The sequence below is a fragment of the Cinclus cinclus genome, chromosome 6 (assembly GCF_963662255.1).
Source record: "Cinclus cinclus chromosome 6, bCinCin1.1, whole genome shotgun sequence".
In the NCBI taxonomy this organism is placed as follows: domain Eukaryota; kingdom Metazoa; phylum Chordata; class Aves; order Passeriformes; family Cinclidae; genus Cinclus; species Cinclus cinclus.
In genome coordinates, this window is record NC_085051.1 from 26,427,403 (window position 1) to 26,447,944 (window position 20,542).

The 20,542-nt window shown below is 39.9% G+C and overlaps 1 protein-coding gene across 1 annotated transcript in view; it reads right to left on the reverse strand.

Annotated features, from left to right (window-relative positions):
• The window catches only part of LOC134045545 (cytosolic phospholipase A2 epsilon-like), a 32,260-nt gene extending 14,463 nt beyond the window's left edge, over positions 1-17,797 (reverse strand). The window contains exons 1-6 of the mRNA XM_062495367.1: positions 17,771-17,797; positions 17,301-17,336; positions 11,237-11,309; positions 7,454-7,590; positions 6,615-6,746; positions 5,977-6,017 (exon numbers count right to left, since the gene is read on the reverse strand). Of these exons, the coding sequence (XP_062351351.1) occupies positions 5,977-6,017; positions 6,615-6,746; positions 7,454-7,590; positions 11,237-11,309; positions 17,301-17,336; positions 17,771-17,797 (446 nt within the window). The remainder of the gene's footprint in view (positions 1-5,976; positions 6,018-6,614; positions 6,747-7,453; positions 7,591-11,236; positions 11,310-17,300; positions 17,337-17,770) is intronic.
• Positions 17,798-20,542: the final 2,745 nt, after the last annotated feature.

The window sequence follows — 20,542 nt, forward strand, 5'->3', positions numbered from 1 at the left end:
GCTGGATTTCTACTCCTGTGGTTTTATACATTTCCTTCAGTAAGCCATGCAATAAATACTGGTATGAGACATTGATTTTGAGGATAGCTGCAGCTGTTAAATCCACAATGATTCTTTTGAGCATTACACAGTTTTAACCAGGTTTTTGTACTTCAAAAACTAAAATAACTGCCTAGCTTTCCACAGCTTATAAAAAAATTACCCTAATGGCAGGAGGAATTGTACTTACCTCTATGAAGTGATCTGCAAATCACACATGAGATTATAACAGATCACTGTATGTATAGATGTGTTCCCACATCTAGGCGCAGGGGTGAATTCATACACTGCAGACAACAAAATCTATATTCTAAAATATTTTTCCATCCAAATAATCATGCAGTGTCTCATTAAGACTATCTTATAATTTACCATTTCAATAAATTACAGATGTAAATTCATATAATGTCTCAAGAACTGAGACTACTCCAGAGGGAATACATACATATGTAACTACAAGGAGTGAATACTGACTTCCCAAACTCCTGCACAGAGTATGAGCTGTTTATTCAGACTTTGCAAGCCACACATTTTGACATCTTGTATAGTTCTGTACTTGATGTATGTATTTTATCTCAGCTGAAACCAAACAATGCAATTCCTTTAAAATTAGATTAATTTGTTCTTATCCACTTAAAGTGAAAATTTACCAGAATTAGATTTCATTATAAACACACATAATAGTATTCACTTAAAATTGCAAAGCTCATAAACAGTTTAAAGTTTTGTTTCCAAGTAAGTATTTTCCTTTATGGAAAAAAAATATGAATGGGCTAAATACACTTCAGAACTCAGGAAAAACTTTCCATTATAAGAAAATATCAACAACAAAACTCAAGCAAACACCTTTGATCAAATAAAAAAAAAAAAACAGTTATAAACTTTAAAATTCTGTAAATTTTTAAAAATGTATTTCTAAAGAGTTCAAAGATCATTGGTCAGGAATTGGTAAAAATATACTCAGTGTTTTCACCTGCATACAGATGAATGTGTAAAAGCACTACTCCAGTTTTGTTTCAGACACAAATTTTTGTACTTAATTATTACTTTGTAGTCAAATAGTTGTAACATTACATGACACAGAGTGTCACCATCCTCAAATTCTTAATTAAAAAAAAAAAAAAAAAAGAGAGAGAAAGAAAGCAAAAGAAAGCAAGAAACAGTATGGTGGATATGAGTAGACCTCAGCCTGCATAGCCTTGTGAAATGAAAGTGCAAAGACAGGTAAAGATATGTCTTCATGGAGATAAACACCCAGTAAAGTGCAGTATTATTTGAGTTGCTGGTATCAGCAAAGCATAAAGTCAGGTTCAAAGTAAAGAGGTCCAAGGCATGACCTGCGAACAGGGTGGGAGAACCTGCACTGTTGTACAGAGCAGGGCTTGGAAGGCTCCTGGGAAGAACCAGGACACCTCAGTCATGAAGGACCCATGGCTGAGATGTCTCCACTGGGTTGTCACCTCTGCTGCCAACACTGCAAGGAAGCCCAGCTGCTGCCACTTGTTAGTTACTTCCCCATGCTGCTCTTTTAACTTTTATATCCCAAATTTCAAGGCTTCATCTAGTTGCAGCATAAGACGATGCTTTAATTGTTCAATTTTTTTTTAACCTGGTGGTCCATACCTTTGTTTTAAGAAGAGCAAGGGCGCTCATCTTTCTCTGAATCTTAGGAAATCAGCTGTGGCTAGAAACATAGCTGAGCTGTGTGCAGAAGAGCTCAGCTTGGCAGGGACCTTTGAATACTTTGCCTACCTTTGGAGCACTGAATAACTTCCACTAGTTGAGATTAGCTGGTAAATTCTCTGACAACCAGCCTGCTATTAGGCAGCTCTCAACACAGAGTAATGCTCCTGTTCTCTTCTCCATCACAGTTTGTGACTTGTGGGCTTTTTTTTATTGCAGACCTCGGGAGAATTGGAAGCATATTATGGCTTGTAGCAGGGAAAGACAAAAACAGAGAAACTGGGCATTCTTCCTCACTAAAAGTCTTTTGAAGGAATGCCTAAGGCTTCAGTGGACTCTGTGAGCCCAGGGATCATTTCCCAACACTTGGCATAAATCAAACTTCTGCCCTCTTTTTTTTTTTATGCCTGACTTATAATGAAATGGGCAGTTTTGAATAGGACTTACAGTCACACAGATTTCATTTCTCATTTTGAACAGGCAACCATGTTTCATTTCACCAGAGAAACTGGATTTTTTTGATACCTATCTACAACATTTGAATTCTTCCATGTCAGATCCAACTTTCCCTTCCTTTAGTAGCTTCCATAATAATGCAGGCTACTCTTCTGAGTTTTCTGACAAGCCAAGAGAAGCATGGGGGATGGTACAGTTTCAGTAAAGAAAGCTGTATTCACCTCAAAGGTTCTTTCTCAACTTAAAACTTTTGCCTTCAGTGCTCCTCCAAACACAAATACAAGCAGTACATTTGGCCCCCAGTTGATGGAGACTCAGCCTGAGGGTTTCTCAGCAGTGCCCAAGTCAAGTGGCTGGCATTATCTGCTGGTTCCCTCTTCACATGACGAGGATTTCTCAAAATAACACAGCAGAACTACAGAAAGGAAAAAAAATACTTTTATTTTCTAAAAATCCTGCTTTTGCCATATTTCAATAATTAATATTTATACAGCTTTTTGTACACCTATTTACATTTATTGGTGCTAATTGGGCTTTGTTTTAAATATAGTCTTTCACATTTGAAAAAAAAAAACAAACAAAAGGGAGAGGGAGTGGAGATGAAAGGTTGTGTAAGAGCGGTCCTTCATTCTTTTAAGAGTTGTTAGGGATGCACTTCCTCAGCTTGAGACATCTGAAAGATAAAAGAGGCCAAAAAGATGATCAGCAGGGTACAGCAAATACCCTGCGGCTCTTTGACCTTTCCTCGGAAACTCAAATCACCTTGCAGCTGACCAGAAGGCTCTTCGTGGCCCCTCAGTGTCGGTGTGGCTTCAGAACAAGTCGGAGGGGAGGGAGATGTTGAGCGAGCGCAGCCACCTGCTCCAGCGGGACCCTGTCCCTGTAGCAACACGGATGGGCTCGTTCTGATGCTGGACCCTGCAGCGGAGGCATGGGAGAAAGCCCAGGTTACTGCTGATAATCACCAGAAAGCAACACAAAAAGCAGCAAAGCACATGAACCAGCAGCCTGTGTACAACAGCCTTACCTTTTCTGTCACTGCTGCCCAAGTGCAGCAGCTCTCACGCCAGCTGGGCTCGTGTTATGGGCCCAGAAAACACTGGGCAGACATTTGCAATCCCTTGGCTTGGTTGCTGGTGGAAAGGCATTTGGAGGAAGGAGCCTGCCTTCCTCTCTCTGTTGTTAGGATCAAACATCTGGCCCTCAGTGCCTGCCAGTCTGCAGCAGAGGTGAGCTTTTGCTGGTACTGCAGCAGTGGAGTAAGGCTGAGGCAAAACTAGAGAGGGTATTCATCTTGCTGTTGTGGATACAATAGGAATGGATGCAGGAACAAATTTCATTCAGCCCCCCAGTGTAATATGTGGCAATTTTTATAGTGTTCTTTTTGGTAAAAGTAACACAAAACACAACATTTGCACTGAGGTTATAGGCAAACAAAAATAGGAGTGGCAAAGTCACTATCATAGGTGCAACCCAGGAAACATGGTTGACCTGGGGTTACACTTCATATGTGGTATTATTCATTTGAAATGCTGGAAAGAAAGAACATGCTAATGCAATATATCTTGCAATTAGTAAAATCTAGAAAGAAGATGGGGAAGAAATTAAAAGCTGTGGATAGAGGGCATCAGGGAAAATTGCTGGTGGGAATAATTATTAATTTCAGAAATAAACTGCTGTATTGCCCCCCAAAAGTATGTTTCGTTGTTCCCATCACAATACAGGATTTCTAGAAACTATCCTATGCTTAGCTGTACTCCTTGTTATCAGAGGGCTCTCTCCCTCTGAAAATTATCTCTAATCCCTGTCAACACTTCTCCTATTCAGCATTGATTAAAAAATCTTGCCAAAACCTGCTGAGCTTGTTCAACCCAGGAGAGGCTAGTTTGGGTCCATAGCTTTCTGGACCCATCTCAACTACTTCACTTCAGTTGTTCAGACCTTTCCAGAGCTCTCTAGATTATCTATGCAATCCATTGTCTACAACTTTAGCGGACAAATCCTTTCATTAATTACGCATGACATTACACATTCCAAAGTGAGGAAGAAAAAAAAAAAAAAGCCTTCTCATTATCCTACCAAAACCACAATATTTAATCAATTCAGATGTGCTTAGACCTGTATTCCAGACTTGGCTGATGAGCAGAACTGCATTGACCACTGCACAAATGCAAGAAATGTGAATGAAGGATAGTAGGGGAAAGGTCTATCTACCTTCTGCAAGAAAACCCATTTTCTCAGTCCTACTGTGAGCTCACAGGGACATTTCCTCACTTATAATGCAGCACCTTCTTGCCTTTGCATGTAGAGCTCTTCAGGCCACAACTATTATATTGGTCACTCAGGAACCACCCTAAGAATGAAAAATAGTAGATCAGATGCCTTCTTGCTGGAGCAACTGAACCATGACTGTCATGTTTGTTAAAACATCTTCCTTAAGACTGCAAAGGCCCTTTTTATTGGTACAGTTCCAACCATTATCTTCCAACCATCATCTTCTTGCTCAGGCATCACTTGCACAAATTGTCCCATTTCTGACTTTAGTGAATACAACTCCAGGAAAAGGCAATCAGCTGCAAGGTCAGACAGAAGAGTTTGGCAAAGAGCTGATGGCAGACATGCTCCAAGACAAGTTCCAGCCTCCATTCCCATACACAGAGCCACTTGTGCATGGCATCCAAGCCAGGCAACCTACCTCCCCCATTAAAGGCAGGATAATCAAGAGTATGATTCTCTGTACCAATTCCATAAGCCGTCCTGTAACTTACAAAAGAAGGAGGACCCTAGACAGGATATTTGTGATGCCTACTGGAGCTTCCCCAATGCCATTACTGATGTTGTGACGCTCCTGAGATGTGACAGGCAATGTTTGTCTTGATGCTACTGGGCCTTTTGCCAGTCCTGGTGCAGAGTAAACAACAAACAATCCAGCCTGATGAGTCTCCATGAGTTGTAAAAACATATTTTGAGACTCTTTCAGCTCTGATAGCATTTTTGTGTGTGAACACCGAGATATTTCCTTCTCCAGTCTTAACACTGAGCTACTGCTCTTTCACCAACAAGTTCTGATTTCCCCTGCTGTCAAGAATTCAAAGCGTCCACCCATGTATTATCCTGCTAGGCCTTCTGAAGTGCCCCAAATGCCTTGAGAAGGTTCCAGCAGTGCCATCTAAGAGCAGAACCTTCTCTAAGTACATCCACTAAATAGTAAAACTCCACCAACATCTTTCAATCCTACCAAGTGAAGCTACTGCTGCTTTTCCAGCTTTGCTGGTTCCTCAGACCTCAGACTCCCACAGTGGTCCTTGGACCTTACTTTATACAGAATATTTGGTTCCTTTCTCTACCACAGCTCTCCACATGTTTAGCCAGATGAATTGAACAGATCAGCTTAGGGAAGTGCATTTCATAACACTGTGGATTTGAAAAACCAGATTCCCCAAGAAGGGGGTAATTAAGGCATTTAGGCTTGGCACTCCTTCTAAGGGTCAAAACTTCCTGAATACTGTCATTGTCCTCATACTTCCCTGTGCACCTCATTGGCTCAGTGAGAAAAAAGAGAACAGGACTGGTGCCCAAGAGGCAGAATTCAAACAGGGGAAAAAAAATCACATTTCAGATATTTGAAATATAAAAATATGTATTCTAAAATTCCATTTGACTAGACTTAAATGAATACATCTAGATACTTATTTTAGAGACTGCAGGTTTAAGAAGCACTATCACATATGAAACAGCTTCTCAGACTATTTTTATACTGAATATAACAATTTATTAAGAATTTAGGACTCTACTCACGTGTTCTGCAATGTGAACTCCACCTCCAGCTCCTCACGTGCCTGAAGAAAGGAGATTAAAAAAAAACTGATTACTTACTTTTCTCCACCGTTTTCATCATACCAGCTACATATAATTTTTTAAATATGCATTTAGAATAGAACTTAGGATAATTCCCAGAACATAAGAAAACCATATTGTCGACCAAAGATATTGAATTTTAAGATACTGAAAAAGCAGTTGCTAAAAATGAGCGGTTTTTAAATCTAAATGCTTTATAAGCATGTCTGCATGCTTAAGAACTGCTATTCTGCTAAAACAGCCATTTGTTCAGATTTTAATTCCCAACACAAAAAAAGAATTAGCCTCTTTAATACCATCACAGTTAAAAGGAGCTGAAAATTCAGAATTTACACCAAGAGCCAAACAAACATCCCAGAAATACTCAGAACTAAGACTCTGGACAACTAATCCTAGCTGGTTCCACCCTGAATTTTAAGCATAGATATTTGTTCTCAACAAAAGTTAGCAAAAAGCATTCATTGAAGTCTTTCTTAAACTATATTTTGCTACTATTCTAAGTGATGAAACACTGTGAAAGGATCTATTGCAATGGAAGGAGAGAATTTACTTTTTTTCTCACCAATTCTATTGCTCACCTGTGGATTCAGCTGAAACTTCACGCGGACAGTACGTCCTACAGTGAGTTTATCTATGTCAAAGAGAACTGTGCAGAGCTCATCATCCCTGGTGACCGTGTCTTCATCACAGACCTTCAGCTCCAGCACATTCTGCACAAAGAGGTTAAGAATATGATGGAGTTACTACTCTATCTAAGAGCTCCACAAGGCAGGAAAATCTCCAGACTAGGTTTTCTTTCCTTGCTCCTCCAGTTTTATGGGAAGGAGGCAAAAGGAGAAAAGGAAAGAGAAAAAGGAAAGAGACTTGGGTTTATTAGATGCTACATTACTGATAACCCTTCATACAGAAAAGAAGCAAGCTTGTTTCATTTCCCCAGGCAGACAAGACAAACAGGTCATGCAGAACATTCATAAATTTGTGATAAATAACTGCATTAAATGTTTCTACATTTATTTTATGGCCTTTGGTTCTAAGTGTATACAACAGTCACAGGTATGTAAAGATGGTTTAAAGGATCTTCACAATATCTAGAACTGAGTAATTTTGCTATTATTTTTATGTAATCTTTTTCTTGGGTTTTGCTTGTATATGTCAAGACTGGGGATAGGATAGCAAGGCTGTATTCTGAAGGGCACTTAATTCCTTCTTATTGCAGTATAGTAAATGTTTAAGTAACAAATAAGTGGAATAGAACAACACTAAGGAGGATGTAAGCAACAGGGCTTTCTTTCCCTGAGGAGCCTTTATTATCTTCTGTGTTTGGAACTAGCTATATACGTATTGGTTTACTGTAGTTCAGTGTAATCTCATGGCTATCTGCAGACATCAAATGGTGAAAAGAACTGATGTCAGTTACCTTGACACGACGGTCAATCTTGTAGCAGAAAGCTTCATTCCAGACGGGGTTTTTGCTGTTCCTGATGGTCCTGGTCCGAACCTTCTCCACTGAGGCAGTAGGCAGCCACAGTGTCACATAGCAGTCTGAAAGCGTGACTGTACAGGGAGAAGATGAGCACAGTGAAAATGTATCCAGAGAAAGAATTACTGCACAGTGCCCATTTAGCCCTAATAAGACAAAGATAGCACAGCTGGGGCTTTCTTCCTAAAATATATAGGTTAGGAGTAAATAATACAATGAAGCACTAACAGGAAAACAGACATCCTCATACATTTGCAATGCCTATTTCCACCTTTTCACCCTTAGCCAGAATTTTTTTCCTTTTTTAAATGTTACTTTATGTTTGAAATTGTAATGTCTGCATACAATACATGTTGCACTTAGCTTTATCTTCATGATTATCCAAATGGCTGGGACAGGCAACACACCTCACAACCTTCAATCTGGGCTATAGAGAGACTTGTTTTCAATAATTTATTCCCCAGATTTTGTACCTTAGCTTAATAAAAACCTTTATTAAAGTGCTGGCTTCACTGAAGAGCAGAATTTTTTGATGAAAGGTGTTCTCCCATCAAAGCTGAAAAGTTTGATTTCATTACCACAAATCAGAATGTGCCTATTCCTTATTCATCCATATATTTGATAAAGTTTTTAGAAGTTGTGGGCTTCTCAGCAGTTCTTTCAGAAAACAAAATCCATTTCATCACCATAATTAAATTACTGTGTGTTTTCAAGTCCTTCCTACTGCTCTATCTGCAGACTGGGAAGATGCTGCTGCCACTCGTGTTTGGGGAAGGGAGCCACGAGTGCCAATGAAGACTTCAACTTCTCCTATATTCTGACTCCTCAAGTTTGGAGGGAGAATTCCAGGGAGTGAGGCTTAACTGAAGCATGATACAGGCACTGAAGGCCTTTCTCTCACACCTGTAATGCAATCTCCCTATTTCACATTAGCTATGCTCAACCAGTCACCTGGTTCTTAAAACAACCTTGTGAGTCAGAGGAGGCCAAATACTTCAGCACATAGTCAATCCCTGCATCATGCTCAAAATGTGTAATAGTGTCATTACATCATATTAAGAACAATTACTTCATGTATTTCCTCTTTATCGTTCTGTAACAATCACAGGTTTAGGTTTTCCTACGAGCCAAGCTGTGCCTTTATTGTGTAGTTAGCCATGCTACCACAATTATCAAAATCTGGATTATGACTGTGGGAAGGAAAGCACTGGCCTAAGACACACCTGATCAGAATGACTGATCAGATGTTCAGCAGAGGCACAAATGTAAGCAGATGAAAATGCGAATGGTTAATGATGATTAAATGCTACAGTTTCCATTTTCAAAGAGGATGAGACACACTGATTACCTCACAGTAGTGATATAAGGATTACGCAAATAAGTACACTGAGAAAACTTGAATTTCTTGCAACGGTTCAAGATCATCCCCACCCCAGAGAGGGCTTTGATCAACCTGATGTAGTGGAAGGTGTCCCTGCTCATGGCAGCGGGATCGTTTTAAGGTCCCTTCCAACCCAAACTATTCTATGATTCTATGCTTTGCCCAAGGTCCCATAATGCAGTCAATGTCAGGATCCAAAATGTAGTCTAGATTTTCAGACCTCTCCTCAAATCTATTAAAATTATCTTGCTCTGAAACATCAATATGGAAGAATATTTTTAAAGCATTTTTATTTTTCACTGGTAAAGTAAATAGGAACATGAGAGTCAATGAACAAGAAGAAATGTCCACTTCAACAAATAAAGCACAAGCACTTCAATGAGAAAATGCATGGAATAGAACTAGTCATAGGGGATACCATGATTTAACCAGTAAAACTGGAAAGCTAAACTGGAGGAAATAAATGCTAACTCGGAATTGTAACAAGCATCATACTTTTACCATTAGAAACAGGTAGAAAAGGGACATTTTCCCATAGTTGAAAATACTGAGGCTTCAAGGAAAACTGAAATGTTTGCCTCTTGGATGCCTCAGAAAAAGTAAACACTGCCTGAAATATCCTTCCCACTGCAGACAAAGAAATGGACAGGGTTTTCACAATAATATCAGTTTCTTCAGACAATAAATTTTCTGTTAAGAAAATACTCTTGCTGGAAAGCTTACAAACCTCTCAGCCAGATACACTTTAAACAAATATTGGGATGCTCAGGTTCTGAATTTGGGGCCTCTCAAGGGGATCAAGACATGATATTCATCTGCTTTTGAGACCCAAACACAAAGTAAGAAAGCCATATGGTGTGGCAGACATACCAACAGGTTTAGCCAAAAAAAGAACCTCTTGATTCACTGTGATAAGGTGTGACTGTGAGCAAGTTGCCCTGAGGAAGACAGCCACAAGGAGATGAAATGCAAGCAGACAGTGCTGAAGTACAGGAATACAGAAATGCAGCCTCAATTGTTCGTGTGGGTTTGTAGATGCAATTGCAGGGGTGACCAAGTCAGATCACATATTTGGTTGGTGCAAAACACCACTTAGGCATTCTAAAATTTTGATTTTGATAAATAAAAATTTTGCACATAAGCTCACAGAATGAGTGCTTATGTACATAAAAATAAAACTTTAAGAAACCCCTAACTTTACACCTTATAAGGCGCTCTCACTTTGTCTAATGAACCAAAGGAAAAAGAGAAATAAGCACAGTAGTATTACATTGTGGAAGATGCCTAAGTAAACCAGAATACCACATATAAGTGCATCAGAGATTTATTCCCTGATAGTAATCAGCCATTGAAAAATACTGTTGTTAAGCACAACTTCCATGTGATCTAACCACATCCCTCCTGCCAGAAACCACCAAATCAAATCTCTGATAAGTTTTCCCTCTACTCTTGACCCACTACACAAGTTAAAATCTTAAAATATAGATTACATTAACTAATTTTTTCTTACAAACTGTGATGTGCTGCATGAAATTCTGAGCATACCAAAAGAAAATTAATTTTGAGCCATGTTCAGCAAGGTTTTGGGAAACATAGTATGGATTTATTCTCTGTTTTACATCTTTTAGATTTATTCCTGTGATCTTTAGACTTGAATTCTCTTATTCTCTTTGTCTTTATTTCACCTTTTTCTTTTGAAGTCTCTATTCTAGATAGCCTTTTAACACTTCCCCTCACTGCCCTTCACTTAAACTCCTCTCAACTGTGCTCAAAGTATTGCTCTGTTATTTTTTTTTATTATTTTTTACTTTTAAACATCTCCATTCTGTAAGTTAAATAAATTCCAAGACACACTGGATTTTATCATCACTTCCTACATATGTACAAATTCTGCAGAAATAATAGAAAGTTTTTGCTTGTAAATCTGTTATTTTCATAGGCTTTCCTGCTACTGCTGATTTTACATCTGCATTGCTAATTCTCTTTCTTTCATCAAGAAATTCTGTAGGAAATACTCAGGTTTCTTATTTAAAAATACAAGCATTTTCATTGTTTACAGAGCAGACCTCAGATCAGCAGCTAAGTCTGATGTCAGAAGGGTAGGGAATATAACTCATGCTGTAAGATAGGCAAAAAAGACAAAGCACATCACCTTGCTTGAGTCAGTACCTTTAAATCTAAAAAGAGAAAGCAATTCTACAGTATTAAAATAAAAATAATTCTTGCAAACTTACAGCAATACATGCTTGTATTCCTACACTATTTGAGAACAAAAACATAGTCCAAATATTTTCTCTAAGCAGTTATAAGAAGCATCCAACAATAGTAGAAGTACTCACGCAAGTCTGCCTTCCGGACATTCCTCACTCTTAGTATTTTTACGGTGAGCAAGTTGAAAGGTGATACTGGTGCCTGCACAAAAATTCAGAAAAGGAAAAAAAAAAGATGACATTAGTATTCTAGTCTTTAGTCACAGACTACTGTAACTCTGAAGTTGTAAGGATGTAGATAGAACAAGGTTTTCAAGGTTGAGCCAATACAATTCATCAAACCAAGTGCAGCAGTCAAAAACCTGCACAAATTTCTGGCACATAACTCCATTCAAGCCTGAAATAGAAGCAACACATTTCAAAATCACTTAAGTTAACAATAGGTGCCAAGAGTTTGATTTGATAAAGATCACATCTTCCTATCACTGCTCCCTCATTATCACAGTAAACAGCCCTAGAGCACACTCGTGGGTGTCCTCACCTCTTACACACCACTGCCTGCAGTGGGACAGATTTGTCTCTGGGACACCAAATACTGTCAGAGGAGCTGTGAAAGTTGAGCTGTCTACCACACACCAGCAAAAACTTTTGCACATACCCAAAAAGAGAAATTCAGCTGACAGTGATATTTCTCTTGAAGACTCCGGTGGACCTCTGATCTTCAGCCCTGATCCCCAGCAGAAAGCTACAAAAATCATCCCAGAGCTGATCTTGGGAATTAATTCACAGCTCCACTAGATACCAGAAACCTTGAGCTCAGAGATATTAGGTCTATAATAACTCATATAACTCCATGGGTCATACTAATGAATCTTCATGTTCCTCAGGCTATAAATGAACCTGTTCCCCATTATCACCTTTGAGATAACTAATATGTGAGAGAGAGTAAGGAGTAAAGCAGTTATCTCCTCTTTCATAAATTCCATCTTTCATTTTAAAACAAATGTATGTACAGATTCCATTTTTATCAACACTTGCTCAAATTGATACTTAGCTTTCCACCTACTGATTCTGTTTTAGAACAGACACAGGTTTTATTGTGCCCAAAAGTTCATCTCATCTTTCTATCTGTACCAGTTGGTAAAAACAAGATACTAATACAGACTGGGGAACAAGGTGCTGGAGAGCAGTGCCACAGGAAAGGTACATGGGAATCCTGGTCTGTAGCAAGTTGGATGTGAGTCAGCAGTGCCCTGGCAGCCAGGAGAGCCAGCCCTGTCTTGGGGGGCATCAGGCACAGCATGGCCAGCCAGGCAAGGGAGGGGATTGTCCTGCTCTGCTCTGAGCTGGGGCAGCCTCACCTCGAGTTCTGGGGGCAGTTTTAGTTTTAAACACATATTGTGGCATATTTAGCCACAATATAAGAAAGACATGAAACTACTAGAAGGCAAAGGAGGGCAACAAAGATGGTGAAGGATCTTGAGGAGGAGCTGAATAATGAGTGGCTGAGGTCACTTGGTCTGCTCAGCCTGGAGGAGACTTGAGGGGAGACCTCACTGCAGTCTGCAACTTTCTCATGAAGGGAAAAGGAGAGGCAGACACTGCTCTCTGTGGTAACCAGTGACAGAGCCCTAGGGAATGGAATGAAGTAGTGTCAGGGGAGATTTAGGCTGCATATTAGGAAAGGGTTTTTCACCCAGAGAGTGAGTGGGCTCTGGAATAGGGTCCCCAGAAAAGTGGTCACAGCACCAGCTGACAGAGTTCAGGAAGAGTTTGGACAATGCTCTCAGGCACATGGAGTCATTCTTGGGGATGGTGCTATGCAGGGCCAAGAGATGGACTTCAGTGATCCTTGTGGGTCCCTTTGTACTCAGAATATTCTGTTATTATACCTCTACCCATAAGCCCGCTCTCTTACTTTCATAGATATACTCTAACTTCACAAAATTAATTCAGTGTCCTTACACAAACACATGGGCTTTATTGCTTAATGCAGGCATCAGAAGGGCCTGTATTAATTATAAAGCAGCAAAAACAAAAGTTATACACTGATGTTAACTAATAAAATGTACCTTGCTATTATTTCCTTCACATAGGCTATACATTTTGCCAAATCATATGTCTTTTCAGAAGTATCACAGGACTTATCCTGAAGAGCTTCACAATGCTTTGCCAGAGAGTCAAGCAACAGGGACCATGACATGACACTGGGCAATAAACCAGTGTAATGAAGAAGGTCCTTGTCCTCGCCAATGAAAACCTCAGCACCTCCAAAAAGCCAGCAGAGAACACAAACCATCCTCAAGAAATCACTAGAGTATTGTCTTGCACTTCCTTTTGAGTTGACAGGGGGCCAAAAGATGCAGAGCTGAGGGGCACTGAGACAGCAGCAGGAGGGTCAGAACAGTCACTGATATGAGCATGTGTGTTCTACATTATCTGACCTGTCCAGTCTCTCTCACAGGGCAGTTTTATGGAGCAGTTTGCAAGCCCTGGAGTTGTCAGGTGTGGGACATTTCAGCTGTCACAAAGACTAGATGACAACTCTATCTGCTCCATTGTTCCAAACATGCCCACAAAGGATAACTTGGATAGACACACCTTGAAAGAAAAAAGTTCTTTGGCAGAAAAAACAAAAAACCAAAAAGGATTACAGTCTCCAATCAAGCAACCAAAATATATCAGGCCCAGACTACACAGCTGAAATGCAATACCTTCTTTTCTATATGAATTAAATAGCAATGGGTAAAAGAGAAAAGCCCTCTTAGACACAGGGACCAGCAGCCAAGGCTTGCCTGCCCCTGGCAAATCTACTGACATGTTTTTACATTTATGTTTGGTTCCTGCTTTCCCCATCCAATAAATTTTAAGTGTTTTTGACTTCAGATGTGTTATTTCAGAAGATGTGGAGCATCTCCCTTATCCAGAAAGGAGGAGGGTTGCATCCTTTGATTACAGAAGAATGGACTTGGGCATTCCCATGGAAATGCTATTAATTTTTGGGCTTAACACCATTTTCAAGGAACAACCTTGGCTCAGCTCTTGGAAAACAAGCATTGAGACCTTTACTTTGTGAATCTCAAGTGGACAGTGATATCGTCCTGCAGCCAAGTGCCACGTGGAGACACGTATGAAAGTTGCTCCCTGTTGCCCATATTACCTGGATGTACCACTCATGCAATTCTCTGCTCAGGACTTATAATTCCATTCGGGCATATTTTACTCTCCAAACTTACAAAAAAATCAACTCTCAGCGCTTCCCTCTGGGTGTGGAATCCATTCCCTTACTAGAGCCTTGGAAGTCCAACCTTACCACTCCTAACTTATAGGTACCTGAATGCTTTACCAAGTCTAGTTGTCAGCAACTTACTCAGTCACACAGGAAAAGTTGTCCTTGAATGGATAATCTCCTAGCAATTGGCAAGGGCTTCCACATCCCTGCCTTTAATGTGATGATGTCCATATCACAGGCTGGGTATGTTCTGAGGCCAGAAGCCTCCTAGGTCAGTTATTACACACACTTCAACTTTCAGCTTCTATATTTATTTCATCTGAGACATGAATCTTACCTCATAAACCGGAAACACAGGCCAGGCATTTTAATGATCACTTTTGAAATGACTTAAATATATGAGGTTGCAAATGCAAGACTTGGTCACACTGTCCTACGTCAGATAAAAATTCAATTAAGTCCTGTGGCACACTTGTGCAATCCTCACATATCCAGTCTGAGGGAAGGCAATAGGACTGTTCACATACATGAGTGCTCATCCATACTAATGAATTATATAATTGGTCTCTAAAACTGCTCTATTTTAGTAAAGTTCCAAACTTAAAAGTAGTTCACAGAAGTTTTTTCTTGAGGAGACAATAGTGAAACTTATGCAATATTCCCAAGTTACATCAAGAGAAAAGGCAATTATCAAAGTGTGTATGTATTTGGTGGAAAGTACTCTTCCTTCAACTACCTCATCAAAAAAGAATAGAAATCTCATTGCTACTTTAAAAAGCATGAAAAACAACAAAGAAATCACTCACCCTGTCAGAAGGAGTAGCAGGGCTTTAAAATATAGATCACTGCCTTGCTTCTGACCTGGGTCAGGTATGTGGTGCCTTTTAACTTCAAAGAATTTTGAAGCCTCAAAGGCAGACAGGATTTCATTACAATACTAGGTCTACCACATCAGGCAAAGTCAAATGCATAAGAAACACCCTTCCTTGTACTGCTATTTTTGGATTTATTTCACCCATTTTAAAATACCCATAGCTAGGTCTTATCAAGTCAGTAGAGTCTCCAAGTGTGTTTCAGAATAAAAACAAAAGGAGCAGCACTGACTCAATGGCTGCTTCTTTCCAAGAGTTATGCAAAACTTCTGTGGCATCAGACTGCAATCTTCATGTGTTTTTTTTTTTCCCCTCTTCCTGTTTGCAGCTCCAAAGCTGGACATGTGCTATAATGAATCCAAATCTTATAAGACAAACCAGGTCAAGGATTTCCACAGTTCAGTGTGATTTTTAGCCTCAAGATCACCAGTCTTCATAAGTAATTTATATGGTCTAAAAAGTGTTATTCTTTTGACTGTCAGCACGAGGGCACTACCAAATTTTTATCACCACCTATTCTTTTTAATTTATGTAGCTGCTCAAATTGAAATCCCACACATCCTATTTGTTGCCCTGAAACTCATTCTGACAATGAAAACTCATTTCCTTAACTGAGCCACTGAGTAACAAAAAGCAACTCAGGTATACTAGGCTTATGTATTTATTATAAATAACATCTTCCATGTAAAAAAACGGATGGAAAAAATGTTCAAGTCCTTCCTGAGCTGTGAACCGTGGCAGAAGGAAAGAAGGGGTTCTGGGTCCTGCTCTAAATTGTAGGTACTGTATTCAGGTCAGTCCTGCCACCCTAAATACCTTGAAGATAAAAGTAATGATCTAAAGCCATGCAATTTTACAGGTCTCACACCTAGGGACCTATTAACAATGTAAAAAGCACTACAGATTAAAAAAAAACCAAAAACAGATTGAACCTCTAAACACAGGCTAGAATTCAAAACAAGAATTTTTATGATTCTAGCATACTTCTTAGGGCTGCAAGACTATACACAGAGACCCAAACATCATTTTAGAAGCTAATTTTTGAAGAAAGTCTGCAAAAGTTTCACCACAGCATTTCATTTTGAACAGAGAAAATAAAATATTGTCAGCTGCAAACAGGCATCAGATACTTTTGATAACAGGAAACTTTCACAAGGCAAACAGAATTTAGCACCATGTAAAAGATTCTCTGTATCACTCTGATTTCAGTGTGTGGATGCAAAGCTGGGAAAACCCCACATCACTGAATGAGAGGCAAAAGCCCATCCTGCAAACAGATTCCCAGAGACTTGCAACTGATACTGGCAGCCCCAAACCTACTGCAAGTGCCAGAGGGCAGCCTCATCCTGCTGCCAAAGCCACTTGTTCCCATTCACTGGCTCCTAGGAGCTCCTCTGATGTATTTCCCTTTATGTTAATACCCCTTAACATGAATGTCTGCTAATTGCCCTGCCATTTTTAACTTGCCTGTGCAAAGAATTCATCCTCAATTCAGCCTTTACAAAACGCCTTTTGCTCTTTTTTCACCTTCAGAGAAGTTTGGGCACTACTCCCACTCCTACTAGGCTGATAAGATCAAACTTGTCAGGAGCTGAACATGCCACATTTATCCCACAATTTTACCTGTAAACGCCGTGCTGCACAGAGAATTGCAAGAACAGATCATTACACTGCAAAGAAAGGCTACAAGGAATACCAGAGCACTAGGAACAACTGGAAGACCCACATAAAAGTTATTCTTGTAAAGGAATAAACTATTAAGAAAATGGGAATATTTCATCCAAAGAAATCAAAGCACAAAAGAAGGGAGTAATTTAAAAACTTATATAATTGAAGTACAAGCCAGCCCAGATAAAGTGCAACACTGACATCATAAGCATCAGACACCAACAGTAGCCAGACTATTTAGAGCTTATGGAAAGCCAAGGCAATATTCCATCTGCAGAGCAGAAGTTGCAGTTCAGCTTTTCAATGCCCAGTAAACTTTGTAACATTTTCCCCCAAGCCATTGAATTCCTAAAATTTTTTCTGGTGATCTACATTCAGCACTGGACAGCATTTAATGAAGGGCCAGCTAATTGCTACCTACCGTTCTCACCGCTGGTGCTGAGGTGCTCGTAAAAGTCTAGGAAAAACAACACAAGGCAAAGTTAAGAAAACTAAACTACATGTTAAATGCTTACTTTAGGCTGACATGTCAAAACATCTCACATTCAAGGACACGTTTAGAGCTATGCTCTATAACGACATCATTAGGTGCTTTACTGACCACCATCACAACTCTGCCAGCTTTTTATTTCCTTTTCTTGTTTTTAGGGAAGCATTATAAGCAATGTTGCTAGCCCTAAAACATAGCTTGAAAACACAAGTGTGCCATGAGGTTCTGCAAAAGCCTAGACTAGGAAAGCCATCCTTGCAACAAGATCTGAGGAACAGCAAACTCGATTTCTCTGGATTGCCCATACAACACAAACCACTCATTCTCCTCTGTGATCAACTTCACTGGAATAACAGGCAGTTTTACCCCCTTTACACTTGCTATCACCTTCTTTTGCTTACCTCACTTGTACTTAAATTTGATCCCATTGCTGCCCCAGTTGCATGTAAGTCCAGTGTTAAAGGTTACTGAGTCGTATGGCTGGCAGGAACTCCTCATGCAGGTTAGGGGTGGAGGAATAGGGATTTTATGACGAGGCTCTCCTGCCCCACCCCCTGATTATTTCCAGTCATTAGGCAGTCACCTCCCTGCTTCCTGCAGCCTATTAGAGCACCTCAACTTAGTCAGCAGAATGAAGAGCAATTCCTTTTCTACCCACTGCAATGTTTGGGGAAGATGCTGAAGCCCCTTTCTGCCCTGGTATTGCTCTCTTGAAATACTACTGGTAACAAAAAGTTTTGGATTTATACAACAATCCTAACCCCCAAGCAAAGTGCTTCTGATTAATTAAATCACAGCTCCCAGAGTATCTCTACACTGCCACCATCATGCTGCAGGATAGTAGAGAGAGATATCAGCGGTTTCTTTCCAAACCATCAACTCAAATACCTGTAGCAATCTTCCCATAGGAGCACAGTTTGAGAAAGTAAGTCTAGTTCAGCAAGGTGACTCAATTTTGATGCCACAACTGAGTGACTGCAGCATCCATGCTCCCCTGAAGCTACTTTGGGCATCTCTGTGTTACATTTAGCAATCTCAATACATGCCGAGTATTCTTTGCCGGGATATTTATTGTATATATATTTTAAAAAAAAGTAAATCCATGCTCAGAAATCTTGCAGTTTGATATTGAATCAAACAGGAGGGAAGGAAGGAGCTATAAGTAGCAGGTGAAACTTGAGAGTGGAAGGGTGAGGCAGGAGAGAGGGTTTGTGCTCTCCTGCGTGGGCCCAGGGAGCACAGCAGCTCACCCATCCTCAGAGCTTACTTCAAAGGGATCTTTGTGTGCTGGCTCCCACAGCAAGTCCAGCAGACACAGTGAGAAACTCCAGGGCACAAAACCCTTCCTGACTGCTCTTCACCCCAGCATACAGTGACTCACTGCCTTGTAAAGTGTTTTAGAGTAGCCCTAAACTAGTATACATGTGCAGGCTGGTAAATTTTGGAGCATGCAAGAGCAGACCTGGCTCTGCCAGACTCTTTCTGGCCTCTCTGGCTCATGATAGGAGGCAGCAAGTCTTGCATCATGAAACTGAAGTGATTGATTTGAAACAATCTTACTTGTAATTGGTGTTTAATTCATTTGATGCAGGCAAAGAAAGTAACCTTGTAAACTGCAGTGAGTGTCACCTAAGTGCACTCCCTGTGCCAGGGAGGCTGGTATCAAAGTAATTCTGCACAGAAGAAGAGAGGAAGTGTTGTCTAAGGAACATCACTAGAGTAAAATCCTCTTTTTATATACAAGTTGCTTCCTTCTGTGTTGATGTCTGTGTGATAAACACATGTGATACCTCTTCAGAAGATCTTATTCAAAACATGCAGTGGTATTCTCTGGTGGTTTCCATCTGAAGTCCTTAATGGCTAGCTGCTTGCTCCATAGGCACACTTTACACTGTCTTCTCTGAATCAAAGGAAAATGGCTCATAAATGTGTATCTACAGCCTCTGAAATGCTCCTTGAAGGAATGAACAAAAAAATACTTCCACTGAACATGTGCATCTCTACCCCAAAAACCCTGTAACTTTTGTCTTTATTACTTTATGTCTGTGTTAAATACTTAAGAACAAGTTGAGGTGGAGCAGTCACAGCTGAGAATCACTTGCATTCTCGCAAAACTAGTTCTTTCCGGCTTCTGAAAGAGTGTTCCCTGAAAGTATTCCAGGATTAAAATTTAAAGTAGGAATCTCTTTCCATTAAAAACATCTACAAAACATCCTGTACTAAAAGAAAGAGGGTAGATTGCCCAGCTCACCTTCCCCAAGTTGTTCCAGCAGATATATGCACCTATACACATTTATACCATCCCAGCTGTTTCACAGCCAGTACAAGACTCCCTGACACTACATTCTGTTACCCAAGCTGTTTTTAAGATCCATACATGAGACAGCACTTCACATAATAATAAAATTATTCCAGAGTCAGTGCATCTTACCAACTGAATGGCTTCCTGATGTTCAGACTGTTTTCCTCATCTCAAAATAATGTCATCATTGCCATACCCAAAACACATTCCTAAATAATTCTCCCTCTCCTGCTCATGGCCACCACCAAGTTTTTAGCTGGCATTATCTCCCTTGACCACTACTTGTCCATGTCACACAAGAAGGCTTTGGAACATCCTATATTTTAAAGACCTGGCATCTTTGTGGCAGCCTAGAATAATGACCTCAACAGTTTCTTATTCATGCAGTGAATACATGATAGAACTAAGCACTGAATGCTCACACCACCTGTGACACTAAGTCCCTGTCAGCATTTGATGGCTTATTTACTGGTGTCTACTACACCACCTGCTTAAAATAAAAAATAATGAATTTTCAGCTTGTCCCACTGGACTTCTAGAAGTAGAATTGTGTCCCTAGGATTATAATTTCAAAAAGATTACATCTTCTAAGGTCATGTATCGTGTTGGGTTTTTTGCATTTTTTCATTAGTTCTTCCACAATTCAAGGACAATTTCAAAGACAACCATAAAGCATGCATTAAGCAATTCATGTCTGAGGTTGCCCCAAAGTCTAAAGAGCCATACACTGGCTCTTTTTAGCAAACACATTTCCAAAGTAATAATTTTAAATTGGCAGAGATCATCATACACATACTACTTACACTCTTACTTGGATATTTGAAGATTAGGGAGACTGTATTTGATGACAGAACACTCAACAGTCTCTTTA